Raw genomic sequence first — 18212 nt, forward strand, 5'->3', positions numbered from 1 at the left:
CTTGTATCGCACATGATATCACACACAAGTAACCACTCTGAAAGACTGCTTGCATCGCCCATGATATCACACACAAGTAAACACGCTGCAAAAGTGCTTGTATCGCACACGCTATCACACACAAGTATACACGCTGCAGGACTGCTTGTATCGCCCATGATATCACACAAGTAAACACGCTGCAGGACTGCTTGTATTGCACACGGTATCACAAACAAGTAAACACTCTGCAGGACCGCTTGTATCGCACATGATATCACACACACAAGTAAACACTCTGCAGAACCACTTGTATCGCACATGATATCACACACACAAGTAAACACTGCAGGACTGCACGTACCACACATGATATCACACATAAGTAACCACTCTGCAGGAACACTTGTATCGCACATGATATCCCACGCAAGTAAACACTCTGCAGGACCGCTTGTATCGCACATTATATCCCACGCAAGTAAACAATCTACAGGACTGCTTGTATCGCACATGATATCACACGCAAGTAAACACTCTGCAGGACTGCTTGTATCGCACATGATATCCCACGCAAGTAAACAGTCTGCAGGACGGCTTGTATCGCACATGATATCACACGCAAGTAAACACTCTGCAGGACCGCTTGTATCGCACATGATATCACACGCAAGTAAACACTCTGTAGGACTGCTTGTATCGCACATGATATCACACACAAGTAACCACTCGGTGGGACTGCTTGTATCGCACATGATATCACACGCAAGTAAACACTGCAAGACCGCTTGTATTTCACATGATATCACACGCAAGTAAACACTCTGCAGGGACGCTTTTTTCGCACATGATATCACACGCAAGTAAACACTCTGCAGGACTGCTTGTATCACACATGATATCACACGCAAGTAAACACTGCAAGACCGCTTGTATTTCACATGATATCACACACAAGTAACCACTCTGTAGGACTGCTTGTATCGCACATGATATCACACACAAGTAACCACTCTGAAAGACTGCTTGCATCGCCCATGATATCACACACAAGTAAACACGCTGCAAAAGTGCTTGTATCGCACACGCTATCACACACAAGTAAACACGCTGCAGGACTGCTTGTATCGCCCATGATATCACACAAGTAAACACGCTGCAGGACTGCTTGTATTGCACACGGTATCACAAACAAGTAAACACTCTGCAGGACCGCTTGTATCGCACATGATATCACACACACAAGTAAACACTCTGCAGACCACTTGTATCGCACATGATATCACACACACAAGTAAACACTCTGCAGAACCACTTGTATCGCACATGATATCACACACACAAGTAAACACTGCAGGACTGCACGTACCACACATGATATCACACATAAGTAACCACTCTGCAGGAACGCTTGTATCGCACATGATATCACACACACAAGTAAACACTCTGCAGAACCACTTGTATCGCACATGATATCACACACACAAGTAAACACTGCAGGACTGCACGTACCACACATGATATCACACATAAGTAACCACTCTGCAGGAACGCTTGTATCGCACATGATATCCCACGCAAGTAAACACTCTGCAGGACCGCTTGTATCGCACATGATATCCCACGCAAGTAAACAATCTGCAGGACTGCTTGTATCGCACATGATATCACACGCAAGTAAACACTGCAGGATGGCTTGTATCGCACATGACATCCCACGCAAGTAAACAGTCTGCAGGACAGCTTGTATCGCACATGATATCACAAACAAGTAAACACTCTGCAAGACCGCTTGTATCGCACATGATATCACACACACAAGTAAACACTCTGCAGGACCGCTTGTATCGCACATGATATCACACACACAAGTAAATACTCTGTAGGACCACTTGTATCGCATATGATATCACACACACAAGTAAATACTCTGTAGGACCACTTGTATCGCACATGATATCACACACAAGTAAACACTCTGCAGGACCGCTTGTATCGCACATGATATCACACACACAAGTAAATACTCTGTAGGACCACTTGTATCGCACATGATATCACACACAAGTAAACACTCTGCAGGACTGCTCGTACCACACATGATATCACACGCAAGTATACACTCTGCAGGACTGCTTGTATCGCACATGATATCACACGCAAGTAAACACTCTGCAGGACCACTTGTATCGCACATGACATCACATACAAGTAAACACTCTGCAGGACCACTTTTATCGCACATGATATCACACACAAGTAAACACTCTGCAGGACCACTTGTATCGTACATGACATCACACACAAGTAAACACTCTGTAGGACCACTTGTATCGCATATGATATCACACACACAAGTAAATACTCTGTAGGACCACTTGTATCGCACATGATATCACACACAAGTAAACACTCTGCAGGACTGCTCGTATCACACATGATATCACACGCAAGTATACACTCTGCAGGACTGCTTGTATCGCACATGATATCACACACAAGTAAATACTCTGCAGGACGGCTTGTATCGCACATGTACTCACAGAGAAGTAACCACTCTGCAGGAACGCTTGTATCGCACATGATATCCCACGCAAGTAAACAGTCTGCAGGACGGCTTGTATCGCACATCTAATCACACACAAGTAAACACTCTGCAGGAACGCTTGTATCGCACATGTAATCACACACAAGTAACCACTCTGCAGGAACGCTTGTATCGCACATGATATCACACGCAAGTAAACAGTCTGCAGGATGGCTTGTATCGCACATCTAATCACACACAAGTAAACACTCTGCAGGACCGCTTGTATCGCACATGATATCCCACGCAAGTAAACAGACTGCGGGACTGCTTGTATCGCACATGATATCACACACAAGTAAAAACTCTGAAGGACTGCTTGCATCGCCCATGATATCACACACAAGTAAACACGCTGCTCATATCGCACATGATATCACACACAAGTAAACACGCTGCAAAAGTGCTTGTGTCGCACACGCTATCACACACAAGTAAAAACTCTGAAGGACTGCTTGCATCGCCCATGATATCACACACAAGTAAACACGCTGCTCATATCGCACATGATATCACACACAAGTAAACACGCTGCAAAAGTGCTTGTGTCGCACACGCTATCACACACAAGTATACGCGCTGCAGGACTGCTTGTATCGCCCATGATATCACACAAGTATACGCGCTGCAGGACTGCTTGTATCGCCCATGATATCACACAAGTAAACACGCTGCAGGACTGCTTGTATCGCACATGATATCACACACAAGTAAACACTCTGCAGGACTGCTTGTATTGCACATGGTATCACACACAAGTAAACACTCTGCAAGACCGCTTGTATCGCACATGATATCACACACACAAGTAAACACTCTGCAGAACCACTTGTATCTCACATGATATCACACACACAAGTAAACACTCTGCAGGACTGCTCGTACCACACATGATATCACACATAAGTAACCACTCTGCAGGAACGCTTGTATCGCACATGATATCACACGCAAGTAAACACTCTGCAGGACCGCTTGTACCGCACATGATATCACACGCAAGTAAACACTCTGCAGGATTGCTTGTATCGCACATGATATCACACACAAGTAAACACTCTGCAGGACCGCTTGTATCGCACATGATATCACACACAAGTAAACACTCTGCAGGACCGCTTTTATCGCACATGATATCACACGCAAGTAAACACTCTGCAGGACCGCTTGTATCGCACATGTAATCACACACAAGTAAACACTCTGCAGGACCACTTGTATCGCACATGATATCACACACAAGTAAACACTCTTGTATGACAATAAATAAATAAAGTATGCAAGAAGTGTTGTCAAATATCATTCTAATGCTTTCAGAGAGTTTGCATTTGTACTCAGCAGTCAAAGTTCAGTGACAATGTTCCCATTCATCTTTATATTTCAGTACCTGATGAACGTTTCCATCGATCTCCACCGGAACCACAAAGTCGGCATTGCTGATGGGCTGCAACAAATACACAATGTGGACTTTACACCAGAGAAAGTCCAACACACACATGGAATAGACGCACAAAAATAATCATAACAATAAGAGGTGTGTGACTAATAATAAACAAGAGGAGCAGAAAAGTGTGTGTGTGTGTGTGTGTGTGTGTGTGTGTGTGTGTGTGTGTGTGTGTGTGTGTGTGTGTGTGTGTGTGTGTGTGTGTGTGTGTGTGTGTGTGTGTGTGTGTGTGTGTGTCTACCTTAAAGGAGCTGTGCACGAGCGTCTCGTCCAGGTCGATGACCACACAGCTTCTGCCATAGTCTTCGATACTGACCTCGGGCAGGAGGAACTCGGCTGGAGGCTGCTACGACACGCGCACACACACACACACACACACACACACACACACACGCGCGCACACACGCGCACACACACACGCACACACACTTGACTAACGGACTCAGGATTAAGAAAGAAATGAGGGAGTAAAGTTGAAGATGGAGTGAAAGTATGATGACATGGTGAAGTGTGTGAGGTGTGCTGCCTTCAGGGACACTGCGGGAAACTAAGTGTCTGCCAAACGGGCCCCCAGACTGACAGACAGACAAGCATGGTGGGCACAGATGGTGGAGCCATGGGACACACACACATTCCCGTACTTGTTACCTTCTTGAGACATGAGGTGAATTATATTTATATAGCGCTTTTTCTCTAGTGACCCCAAGCGCTTTACATAGTGAAACCCACTTTTCAAGCAGTGTGGCTGGCACTAGGAGCAGGTGGGTAAAGTGTCTTGCCCAAGGACACAAGGGCAGGGACTAGGAAGGCGGAAGGGGGCATCGAACCTGGAACCCTCAAGTTGCTGGCGCAGCGGGTCTACCAACCGAGCTAGAAAAATGTCTACCTATTTAGGACCAGCCTTTCTAGATATATAAAGAAGTGTATTTGCAACATAAATAATATATAAATACTATGCAAATATAAAAAAGCTTGTTGTGAAAAATGAGTTGGAATTTCACAAGAAAAAGTTCCCAACTTTGCAAGAAAAACGTAGAATGTTGGCGGTATTATAATTAAGTCTTAATTTTACTCAAAATTTTACCCAAAAAACGTAGAAATTGTGCAATATTATGATAAAAGTTGGAATTTTACTCAACAACATTTACAATTTTTTTTCAAGAAAAGCTTCAAGTTTTGTCAATTTTATGAAAATAGTCGTAGTTTTACTCGACAAAAGTCACAATTTTATAAGAAAACTTTAAAATGTTGGCAATATTATAATAATAATTCTGAATTTTACTGAGCAAAATTATGAAAAAAGTCCTAATTTTACTAAAAAAATGTCAATGTTTTACATGGACAACAAAAAAATTGGCGATATTGTGATAAAAGTCAGAATTTTGTATGAAAAATGTCACCATGTTCAAGTTTTGTAAATTTTGTGAAAATAGTCGTAGTTTTACTCGACAAAAGTGACAATTTTATAAGAAAACTTGAAAATATTGGCAATATTATAATAATAATTCTGAATTTTACTGAGCAAAATTATGAAAAAAGTCCTAATTTTACACAAAAAAAATGTCAATGTTTTACATGGACAACAAAAAAATTGGCATTATTGTGATAAAAGTCAGAATTTTATATGAAAAATGTCACCATGTTCAAGTTTTGTCAATTTTATGAAAATAGTCGTAGTTTTACTCGTCAAAAGTCACAATTTTATAAGAAAACTTGAAAATGTTGGCAATATTACAATAATAATTCTGAATTTTACTGAGCAAAATTATGAAAAAAGTCCTAATTTTACTAAAAAAATTGTCAATATTTTACATGGACAACAAAAAAATTGGCGATATTGTGATAAAAGTCAGAATTTTGTATGAAAAATGTCACCATGTTCAAGTTTTGTCAATTTTATGAAAATAGTCGTAGTTTCACTCGACAAAAGTGACAATTTTATAAGAAAACTTTAAAATGTTGGCAATATTATAGAAATAATTCTGAATTTTACTGAGCAAAATTATGAAAAAAAGTCCTAATTTTACAAAAAAAATGTCAATATTTTACATGGACAACAAAAAAATTGGCGATATTGTGATAAAAGTCAGAATTTTATATGAAAAATGTCACCATGTTCAAGTTTTGTCAATTTTGTGAAAATAGTCGTAGTTTTACTCGACAAAAGTCACAATTTTATAAGAAAACTTTAAAATGTTGGCAATATTATAATAATAATTCTGAATTTTACAGAGCAAAATTATGAAAAAAAGTCCTAATTTTACTAAAAAAAATGTCAATGTTTTACATGGACAACAAAAAAATTGTTAATATTGTGATAAAAGTCAGAATTTTGTATGAAAAATGTCACCATGTTCAAGTTTTGTCAATTTTGTGAAAATAGTCGTAGATTTACTCGACAAAAGTGACAATTTTATAAGAAAACTTGAAAATGTTGGCAATATTATAATAATAATTCTGAATTTTACTGAGCAAAATTATGAAAAAAGTCCTAATTTTACAAAAAAAAATGTCAATGTTTTACATGGACAACAAAAAAATTGGCAATATTGTGATAAAAGTCAGAATTTTATATGAAAAATGTCACCATGTTCAAGTTTTGTCAATTTTATGAAAATAGTCGCAGATTTACTCGACAAAAGTCAAAATGTTATAAGAAAACTTTAAAATGTTGGCAATATTATAATAATAATTCTGAATTTTACTGAGCAAAATTATGAAAAAAGTCCTAATTTTACTAAAAAAAAATGTCAATATTTTACATGGACAACAAAAAAATTGCCATTATTGTGATAAAAGTCAGAATTTTGTATGAAAAATGTCACCATGTTCAAGTTTTGTCAATTTTATGAAAATAGTCGTAGATTTACTATACAAAAGTCACAATTTTATAAGAAAACTTTCAAATGTTGGCAATATTATTATAATAATTCTGAATTTTACTGAGCAAAATTATGAAAAAAAGTCCTAATTTTACAAAAAAAAATGTCAATATTTTACATGGACAACAAAAAAATTGGCAATATTGTGATAAAAGTCAGAATTTTATATGAAAAATGTCACCAAGTTCAAGTTTTGTCAATTTTATGAAAATAGTCGTAGTTTCACTCGACAAAAGTGACAATTTTATAAGAAAACTTGAAAATGTTGGCAATATTATAGTAATAATTCTGAATTTTACTGAGCAAAATTATGAAAAAAGTCCTAATTTTACTAAAAAAAAATGTCAATATTTTACATGGACAACAAAAAAATTGGCAATATTGTGATAAAAGTCAGAATTTTGTATGAAAGATGTCACCATGTTCAAGTTTTGTCAATTTTATGAAAATAGTCGTAGATTTACTCGACAAAAGTCACAATTTTATAAGGAAACTTTAAAATGTTGGCAATATTATAATAATAATTCTGAATTTTACTGAGCAAAATTATAAATAAAAAGTCCTAATTTTACAAAAAAAAATGTCAATATTTTACATGGACAACAAAAAATTTGGCAATATTGTGATAAAAGTCAGAATTTTGTATGAAAAATGTCACCATGTTCAAGTTTTGTCAATTTTGTGAAAATAGTCGTAGATTTACTCGACAAAAGTGACAATTTTATAAGAAAACTTGAAAATGTTGGCAATATTATAGAAATAATTCTGAATTTTACTGAGCAAAATTATGAAAAAAAGTCCTAATTTTACAAAAAAAAATGTCAATATTTTACATGGACAACAAAAAAATTGGCGATATTGTGATAAAAGTCAGAATTTTATATGAAAAATGTCACCATGTTCAAGTTTTGTCAATTTTGTGAAAATAGTCGTAGTTTTACTCGACAAAAGTCACAATTTTATAAGGAAACTTTAAAATGTTGGCAATATTATAGTAATAATTCTGAATTTTACTGAGCAAAATTATGAAAAAAGTCCTAATTTTACACAAAAAAAATGTCAATGTTTTACATGGACAACAAAAAAATTGGCATTATTGTGATAAAAGTCAGAATTTTATATGAAAAATGTCACCATGTTCAAGTTTTGTCAATTTTATGAAAATAGTCGTAGTTTTACTCGTCAAAAGTCACAATTTTATAAGAAAACTTGAAAATGTTGGCAATATTACAATAATAATTCTGAATTTTACTGAGCAAAATTATGAAAAAAGTCCTAATTTTACTAAAAAAATTGTCAATATTTTACATGGACAACAAAAAAATTGGCGATATTGTGATAAAAGTCAGAATTTTGTATGAAAAATGTCACCATGTTCAAGTTTTGTCAATTTTATGAAAATAGTCGTAGTTTCACTCGACAAAAGTGACAATTTTATAAGAAAACTTTAAAATGTTGGCAATATTATAGAAATAATTCTGAATTTTACTGAGCAAAATTATGAAAAAAAGTCCTAATTTTACAAAAAAAATGTCAATATTTTACATGGACAACAAAAAAATTGGCGATATTGTGATAAAAGTCAGAATTTTATATGAAAAATGTCACCATGTTCAAGTTTTGTCAATTTTGTGAAAATAGTCGTAGTTTTACTCGACAAAAGTCACAATTTTATAAGAAAACTTTAAAATGTTGGCAATATTATAATAATAATTCTGAATTTTACAGAGCAAAATTATGAAAAAAAGTCCTAATTTTACTAAAAAAAATGTCAATGTTTTACATGGACAACAAAAAAATTGTTAATATTGTGATAAAAGTCAGAATTTTGTATGAAAAATGTCACCATGTTCAAGTTTTGTCAATTTTGTGAAAATAGTCGTAGATTTACTCGACAAAAGTGACAATTTTATAAGAAAACTTGAAAATGTTGGCAATATTATAATAATAATTCTGAATTTTACTGAGCAAAATTATGAAAAAAGTCCTAATTTTACAAAAAAAAATGTCAATGTTTTACATGGACAACAAAAAAATTGGCAATATTGTGATAAAAGTCAGAATTTTATATGAAAAATGTCACCATGTTCAAGTTTTGTCAATTTTATGAAAATAGTCGCAGATTTACTCGACAAAAGTCAAAATGTTATAAGAAAACTTTAAAATGTTGGCAATATTATAATAATAATTCTGAATTTTACTGAGCAAAATTATGAAAAAAGTCCTAATTTTACTAAAAAAAAATGTCAATATTTTACATGGACAACAAAAAAATTGCCATTATTGTGATAAAAGTCAGAATTTTGTATGAAAAATGTCACCATGTTCAAGTTTTGTCAATTTTATGAAAATAGTCGTAGATTTACTATACAAAAGTCACAATTTTATAAGAAAACTTTCAAATGTTGGCAATATTATTATAATAATTCTGAATTTTACTGAGCAAAATTATGAAAAAAAGTCCTAATTTTACAAAAAAAAATGTCAATATTTTACATGGACAACAAAAAAATTGGCAATATTGTGATAAAAGTCAGAATTTTATATGAAAAATGTCACCAAGTTCAAGTTTTGTCAATTTTATGAAAATAGTCGTAGTTTCACTCGACAAAAGTGACAATTTTATAAGAAAACTTGAAAATGTTGGCAATATTATAGTAATAATTCTGAATTTTACTGAGCAAAATTATGAAAAAAGTCCTAATTTTACTAAAAAAAAATGTCAATATTTTGCATGGACAACAAAAAAATTGGCAATATTGTGATAAAAGTCAGAATTTTGTATGAAAGATGTCACCATGTTCAAGTTTTGTCAATTTTATGAAAATAGTCGTAGATTTACTCGACAAAAGTCACAATTTTATAAGGAAACTTTAAAATGTTGGCAATATTATAATAATAATTCTGAATTTTACTGAGCAAAATTATAAATAAAAAGTCCTAATTTTACAAAAAAAAATGTCAATATTTTACATGGACAACAAAAAATTTGGCAATATTGTGATAAAAGTCAGAATTTTGTATGAAAAATGTCACCATGTTCAAGTTTTGTCAATTTTGTGAAAATAGTCGTAGATTTACTCGACAAAAGTGACAATTTTATAAGAAAACTTGAAAATGTTGGCAATATTATAGTAATAATTCTGAATTTTACTGAGCAAAATTATGAAAAAAAGTCCTAATTTTACAAAAAAAAATGTCAATATTTTACATGGACAACAAAAAAATTGGCGATATTGTGATAAAAGTCAGAATTTTATATGAAAAATGTCACCATGTTCAAGTTTTGTCAATTTTGTGAAAATAGTCGTAGTTTTACTCGACAAAAGTCACAATTTTATAAGGAAACTTTAAAATGTTGGCAATATTATAGTAATAATTCTGAATTTTACTGAGCAAAATTATGAAAAAAGTCCTAATTTTACTAAAAAAAAATGTCAATATTTTGCATGGACAACAAAAAAATTGGCAATATTGTGATAAAAGTCAGAATTTTGTATGAAAGATGTCACCATGTTCAAGTTTTGTCAATTTTATGAAAATAGTCGTAGATTTACTCGACAAAAGTCACAATTTTATAAGGAAACTTTAAAATGTTGGCAATATTATAGTAATAATTCTGAATTTTACTGAGCAAAATTATAAAAAAAAGTCCTAATTTTACAAAAAAAAATGTCAATATTTTACATGGACAACAAAAAATTTGGCAATATTGTGATAAAAGTCAGAATTTTGTATGAAAAATGTCACCATGTTCAAGTTTTGTCAATTTTGTGAAAATAGTCGTAGATTTACTCGACAAAAGTGACAATTTTATAAGAAAACTTGAAAATGTTGGCAATATTATAGAAATAATTCTGAATTTTACTGAGCAAAATTATGAAAAAAAGTCCTAATTTTACAAAAAAAAATGTCAATATTTTACATGGACAACAAAAAAATTGGCGATATTGTGATAAAAGTCAGAATTTTATATGAAAAATGTCACCATGTTCAAGTTTTGTCAATTTTGTGAAAATAGTCGTAGTTTTACTCGACAAAAGTCACAATTTTATAAGGAAACTTTAAAATGTTGGCAATATTATAGTAATAATTCTGAATTTTACTGAGCAAAATTATGAAAAAAGTCCTAATTTTACTAAAAAAAAATGTCAATATTTTGCATGGACAACAAAAAAATTGGCAATATTGTGATAAAAGTCAGAATTTTGTATGAAAGATGTCACCATGTTCAAGTTTTGTCAATTTTATGAAAATAGTCGTAGATTTACTCGACAAAAGTCACAATTTTATAAGGAAACTTTAAAATGTTGGCAATATTATAGTAATAATTCTGAATTTTACTGAGCAAAATTATAAAAAAAAGTCCTAATTTTACAAAAAAAAATGTCAATATTTTACATGGACAACAAAAAATTTGGCAATATTGTGATAAAAGTCAGAATTTTGTATGAAAAATGTCACCATGTTCAAGTTTTGTCAATTTTGTGAAAATAGTCGTAGATTTACTCGACAAAAGTGACAATTTTATAAGAAAACTTGAAAATGTTGGCAATATTATAGAAATAATTCTGAATTTTACTGAGCAAAATTATGAAAAAAAGTCCTAATTTTACAAAAAAAAATGTCAATATTTTACATGGACAACAAAAAAATTGGCGATATTGTGATAAAAGTCAGAATTTTATATGAAAAATGTCACCATGTTCAAGTTTTGTCAATTTTGTGAAAATAGTCGTAGTTTTACTCGACAAAAGTCACAATTTTATAAGGAAACTTTAAAATGTTGGCAATATTATAGTAATAATTCTGAATTTTACAGAGCAAAATTATGAAAAAAAGTCCTAATTTTACTAAAAAAAATGTCAATGTTTTACATGGACAACAAAAAAATTGGCAATATTGTGATAAAAGTCAGAATTTTGTATGAAAAATGTCACCATGTTCAAGTTTTGTCAATTTTATGAAAATAGTCGTAGTTTCACTCGACAAAAGTGACAATTTTATAAGAAAACTTTAAAATGTTGGCAATATTATAATAATAATTCTGAATTTTACAGAGCAAAATTATGAAAAAAAGTCCTAATTTTACAAAAAAAAATGTCAATATTTTACATGGACAACAAAAAAATTGGCATTATTGTGATAAAAGTCAGAATTTTGTATGAAAAATGTCACCATGTTCAAGTTTTGTCAATTTTGTGAAAATAGTCGCAGATTTACTCGACAAAAGTCACAATGTTATAAGAAAACTTTAAAATGTTGGCAATATTATAGAAATAATTCTGAATTTTACTGAGCAAAATTATGAAAAAAAGTCCTAATTTTACAAAAAAAAAGTCAATATTTTACATGGACAACAAAAAAATTGGCATTATTGTGATAAAAGTCAGAATTTTATATGACAAAATGTATCATTTTACATACAAAAGTAATAATTTGACGAGAAAATATTGCAATATTACAGAAACAGAAAGAATATGAGAAATTGTTCACAATTTTATAAGAAAAAAGTCGACACGTGAGAAAAATACTTTTTTTTTTTTTTGCAATTGGTTTTTAATCGTCATTATATACCTCATTATTACAGTATGTCTCTATATACATATTTATTTATTCTTTATATAATTTCGGCCAAAGCGGGCGCATTTCAATTTCTTCCATACACTTGTTATTTCATATGTTGACCAGAGGGGGAGCACTGTTAAAAGCGACACACAGTCAATTTGAAAAATCCCTCCTTTTTGGGACCACCCTCATTTGGATGGATTTCACCAGCAGGGGGTGCAAATGATATCTCAATTTTTTTGTTTTTTGTAATGAAAATCCAGACTTTGGAGCAATGTTCACAGACTCTAGTATTGGGCTCTCTATTAGATGCAATGGTTTTTCCGTATTGGGACTACTTTTCCGTCTTGCTGTCTCAGGAAGGGTAGAAATACAAGAACACACACACACACACACACACACACACACACACACACGCACGCACGCACGCACAGACACGATGTGATGTGATGCGAGCATGCAAGGACAACATTATGAATATGAATCATACATACTGCAAGATGCACCTGCTCACACTGCAGGAGGAAGGAGGGAGGAGAGAAGGAAAGAAGATGCACAGGTGATCAATACAAAAGGGGTGAGGGGGTTGACGGAAATAGATATCTACTTATATCCATATTTTAGAGTTATTTCTTTATATTCATAGTCATATTTGAAAATATTTGTTCTCTTTTGATTGTCCGCTAGTAAACTGTGTGTGTTAACCTTGAAGCTTTAGGAATGTAGGGGAGAGAGGGACATATTGAAGAAGATAGCGCTTCCGTAGGATTGTCAGATCCACTTGGGCGATGTGATTTGAAGGTGTTGTTCATAGATTGGTCTCCCAAAGCTTTGGAATAAAATGTCAGAATACCTACTCTGTCTGGGATTCATTTAAAATCAGCTTATGTGTCAACAAAAGAACTTGGGGGTGACCAGCAGTTTAAATTCCCAGCAAGAGGAATATCTGGTCCAAACGCAACAGGGTGCATGTCGGTAAAAACCAACACGCTCCTCACCTGAAGGTGAGACATGTTACAGGTAAACACGAGAAGAGCGGCCATCTTATTTTGCTTCATTTTTAGCTCCCTGGGCTTCACGCGTCCTCGCTACTTTGTGGACGCGCAGCACCTAGCACCTGTTGCTAAGTGCACTTAGCACCTGTTGCTAACACCTGTCTGCTTTCGCAAGCTAATGTAGCGACATGCTAACCGGAAGTTGTCCTGCTAGAAACCTGGCTTCAAACATGAACATTTGGCCGAGACGAAGACTTTTTACCTTGGGAGGACCACCGTTCTCCTCGGGGGGCGGCGGCAGAGCGTGCGTCTTGTTGTTAGCGGGCGGCGGCTCCACGTGGTGATCATGGTAGTGGCGGAAGCAGCAGAAGAACGGACTGAAAATGCTGCGACTGCGATGCTTCTTCAGGCTGCTGGTGGACACTGTAGTGATGCAACAAAATAATATAATATACTGCAATGATGCAACAAAATGATATTATATACTTCAATAATGCAGCTAAATAATATTATATACTGCAATAATGCAGCTAAATAATATTATATACTGCAGTGATGCAACAAAATAATATTATATACTGCAATAATGCAACAAAGTAATATTATATACTACAATGATGCAACAAAATAATATAATATACTGCAATAATGCAGCTAAATAATATTATATACTGCAGTGATGCAACAAAATAATATTATATACTGCAGTGATGCAACAAAATAATATTATATACTGCAATGATGCAACAAAACAAAAACATATTCTCCAATAATGCAACAAAATAAAATTACCTACTGCAATAATTAAAAAAAATATTATATACTGCAATAATGCAACAAAATTACAACATATACTGCAATAATGCAACAAAATAATATTATATACTGCAATAATGCAACAAAATAATATTATATACTGCAATCATGCAACAAAATAACATATACTGCAATAATGCAACAAAATAATATTATATACTGCAATCATGCAACAAAATTATAACGTATACTGCAATAATGCAACAAAATAACATCAATCCTTTTTGTGCCGCTTATTCCCTTTGGGGTCGCATGTACTGCAATAATTCAACTAAATAATATTATATATTGCAATAATGCAACAAAATAATGTTATATACTGCAATAATGCAACAAAATAATGTTATATACTGCAATAATGCAACAAAATAATGTTATAAACTGCAATAATGCAACAAAATAATATCATATATATTGCAATAATGCAACTAAATAATAGTATATACTGCAATAATGCAAACAAACAATAACATATACAGAAATAATGCAACAAAATAATATTACATAATGCAATAATACAAAAATAATATTATATACTGCAATAATGCAAGAAAATGATAACATATACTGCAATAATACAACAAATAATCAATATAATATAATTTACTATAATAATGCAAAAATAATCAATATTATATACTACAATAATCCATCCATCCATCCATTTCCTACCGCTTATAATACAAAAAATAATCAATATAATATAATTTACTGCAATAATACAAAAATCATCAATATTATATACTACAATAATACAACAAATAATATAATTTACTGCAAAAATGCAAACGTAATCAATATTATATACTAAAATAATACAACAAATAATCAATATAATATAATCTACTGCAATAATGCAACAAAATAATCAATACTATATACTACAATAAGGTGTACCCCGACTTCCGCCCGATTGTAGCTGAGACAGGCGCCAGCGCCCCCCGCAACCCCGAAAAAAGGGAATAAGCGGTAGAAAAATGGATGGAATACAACAAATGATCAATATAATTGTAGCCAGGTGGGAGAAAAGGAATTGTACAATGTAGTTCGGAGAGGACTCCACTAGGGGGCAGTGTGGCATCTGTGGTGTGTGGTGTGGTGTGGTGTGGTGTGGTGTGGTGTAGTGTGGTGTGTTGTGTGTTGTGTGTGTGTAGTGTGGTGTGGTGTGTGGTGTGTGGTGTGTGTGTGGTGTGGTGTGTTGTGTGTGTGTGGTGTGTGGTGTGTGTGTGGTGTGGTGTGTTGTGTGTGTGTGGTGTGGTGTGTGTGGTGTGGTGTGTGGTGTGTTGTGTGTGTGTGGTGTGGTGTGTGGTGTGTGTAGTGTGGTTTGGTGTGTGTGTAATGTGTGGTGTGGTGTGTGGTGTGGTGTGTAGTGTGGTGTGTGTTGTGTAGTGTGTGGTGTGGTGTGTGGTGTGTGGTGTGTGTGTAATGTGTGGTGTGGTGTGTAGTGTGGTGTGTGTTGTGTAGTGTGTGGTGTGGTGTGTGTGGTGTGTAGTGTGTGGTGGGGTGTGGTGTGTGGTGTGGTGTGTAGTGTGTGGGGTGTAGTGTGGTGTGTAGTGTGTGGTGTGGTGTGTAGTGTGTGGTGTGTAGTGTGTGGTGTGGTGTGGTGTGTAGTGTGTGGTGTGGTGTGGTGTGGTGTGTGGTGTGGTGTGGTGTGTAGTGTGTGGTGTGTGGTGTGTGGTGTGTGGTGTGGTGTGGTGTGTAGTGTGTGGTGTGGTGTGGTGTGGTGTGGTGTGTGGTGTGGTGTGGTGTGTGGTGTGGTGTGGTGTGTAGTGTGTGGTGTGTAGTGTGTGGTGTGTGGTGTGGTGTGGTGTGTAGTGTGTGGTGTGTAGTGTGGTGTGTGTGGTGTGTAGTGTGTAGTGTAGCTGCAGACATCAGTAACACACTCCTAGAGCCCACATCACCATGTCAACAAGAGACAGTGACATTGCAGCTTCACTACATACCAGATTATTTGATTCTACTTTTTTAAGCATATTCTACATCTTCTGGCCTAAATGAAGTGTTGTGTTTGAGATGTAGTAATATGTAGTATTTTACTTATCTTCCACTATTAAGTTGTGGCAATCAACAAAATATATTGGCCAATTGGGACTTCCGTAACTTCCTGTGTCTTATGACACACACACACAGATATACATATATATATATATATATATATATATATATATATATATATATATATATACCTCACGCACTAATTGATTGAAAGAGCGCGCATTTTGCCGATGATGTCACGTTATCGACTGGAAAGTGCATTCTTAAATAATTTGATTTGTCTGAGCGGCTAGGAGACACCGAGAGTAACAAGTGGTAGAAAATGGATTAGAAACGACAGATTTTTAAAAATAATAATAATTTAAAAAAACGTTTTTTTTGTGTGTTTTTCTTTAACTTGGGACTTCCCGCGGGCCATAGTTTGAGGACCCCTGATCTACGCTCCCTACACTGCAGTGTACTGCAAAAAGAGGGAAAGTACACAAGAAAATCCAAATGCAGTTACACACCTCTTGATACAAAAAATAAAGAAAAAGGTGAAAGAAAAATGAATTTCATCAATACGCAAAACGAAAGCTTATTAATTGCTGCTTTTATTTTGAAAGTGTGTATGCCACAAACACAAGCATCATGCAGGGCACGTCACGCACGCTGCCCTTTGCCGTGTGTGTGCGTGCGTGTGTCCGTGACACATACACACACAACAGCAGGACGTGTAGTTGTGCAGCACAATCACACACACACACAACGTCGATGAACCTGCAACAATGGAAGTGTGTTGTTGTTGTTGTTGCAGGGTTGTGTCGTCCGCACAACACAACACACACACAACATCCGGTTACCTTTGTCGGGAGTGGGACAGATGTTGTCCTCGTCTTTGGGCTTGGCCAGCTGAGTAATGATGGACGTGTTGTCCATGGAGACGAGCCTCGCTGCGCCTCCAGGCGACACCGTCTTGTTTAGTCCTGGGCCGACATCGCTGTGCGCACGCGTGACTACACTACCCGGCGTGCTCTGCGGCACGAGGCGGGAGACGCGATGCCGTCTGGTCCGCACCGCAGCCGCATGTCGCGTGTCACGTGTCACATGTCACATGTCACATGTCCAGCCTGGGGGATGGAGGGGGGGGGACGCGAGAAGACGTCTCACCCACGTCCACACGGTCACGTGTAGTACCGCGTGGCGCCGCCAGGAAGTGCTGTGCACGCCAAGACACGCCCCCCGGTAACGCCCACAGACCTGTCACACCGCCACAAATCTAATTATTCTCCTGACAACTTTATCAAGAAAACTATATCATTTGATAATTGCATCATCACAATAAATGCATCATAAATGATGATTACATCCAGATACAAAATAATATCAATTAGAAACATTTTATCAGGAAAAGAACAAGCAAACAAATCTTACAGTAGACAACAATAGAGTCACGTTAGGTGTGCGCAGGTGTACCTAATGCTGTGTCTAGTCAGCATTAGAGCCTGCAATAGAGCCTGCAATAAAACCTACATTAGAGTCTACATTAGAGAATATACTAAAGCTTGTATTAGAGCCTACATTAGAGTCTACATTAGAGTCTATATTAAAGCCTACATTAGAGCCTGCATTAGAGCCTACATTAGAGTCTACATTAGAACCTACATTAGAGTCTACATTAGAACTTACATCAAGGTCTAGATTAGAGTCTACATTAAAGTTTGCATTAGGGCCTACATTAGAGCCTACATTAGAGCCTACATTAGAGCCTACATTAGAGTCTACATTAGTGCCTGCAATAGAGCCTACATTAGAGTCGACATTCTAGTCTATATTAAAGCCTACATTAGAGCCTACATTAGAGTCTACATTAGAACTTACATCAAGGTCTAGATTAGAGTCTACATTAAAGTTTGCATTAGGGCCTACATTAGAGCCTACATTAGAGCCTACATTAGAGCCTG

At 34.9% G+C, this 18212-nt stretch overlaps 1 protein-coding gene across 3 annotated transcripts in view; it reads right to left on the reverse strand.

Annotated features, from left to right (window-relative positions):
• ctdspla (CTD (carboxy-terminal domain, RNA polymerase II, polypeptide A) small phosphatase-like a) overlaps positions 1 to 17424 on the reverse strand; it is a 24594-nt gene extending 7170 nt beyond the window's left edge. The window contains exons 1-4 of one of the 3 annotated variants that reach the window (XM_061921276.1): positions 17112 to 17424; positions 13721 to 13881; positions 4255 to 4356; positions 3957 to 4013 (exon numbers count right to left, since the gene is read on the reverse strand). In XM_061921276.1, coding sequence (XP_061777260.1) covers positions 3957 to 4013; positions 4255 to 4356; positions 13721 to 13881; positions 17112 to 17187 — 396 coding nt within the window. In that variant the 5' untranslated portion in view covers positions 17188 to 17424. Of the gene's footprint in view, positions 1 to 3956; positions 4014 to 4254; positions 4360 to 13720; positions 13882 to 17111 lie in introns of all 3 variants that reach the window. The other 2 variants (XM_061921275.1, XM_061921277.1) reach the window with 2 other exon arrangements.
• Positions 17425 to 18212: the final 788 nt, after the last annotated feature.

The sequence above is a fragment of the Nerophis ophidion genome, linkage group LG15 (assembly GCF_033978795.1).
Source record: "Nerophis ophidion isolate RoL-2023_Sa linkage group LG15, RoL_Noph_v1.0, whole genome shotgun sequence".
Classification (NCBI taxonomy): domain Eukaryota; kingdom Metazoa; phylum Chordata; class Actinopteri; order Syngnathiformes; family Syngnathidae; genus Nerophis; species Nerophis ophidion.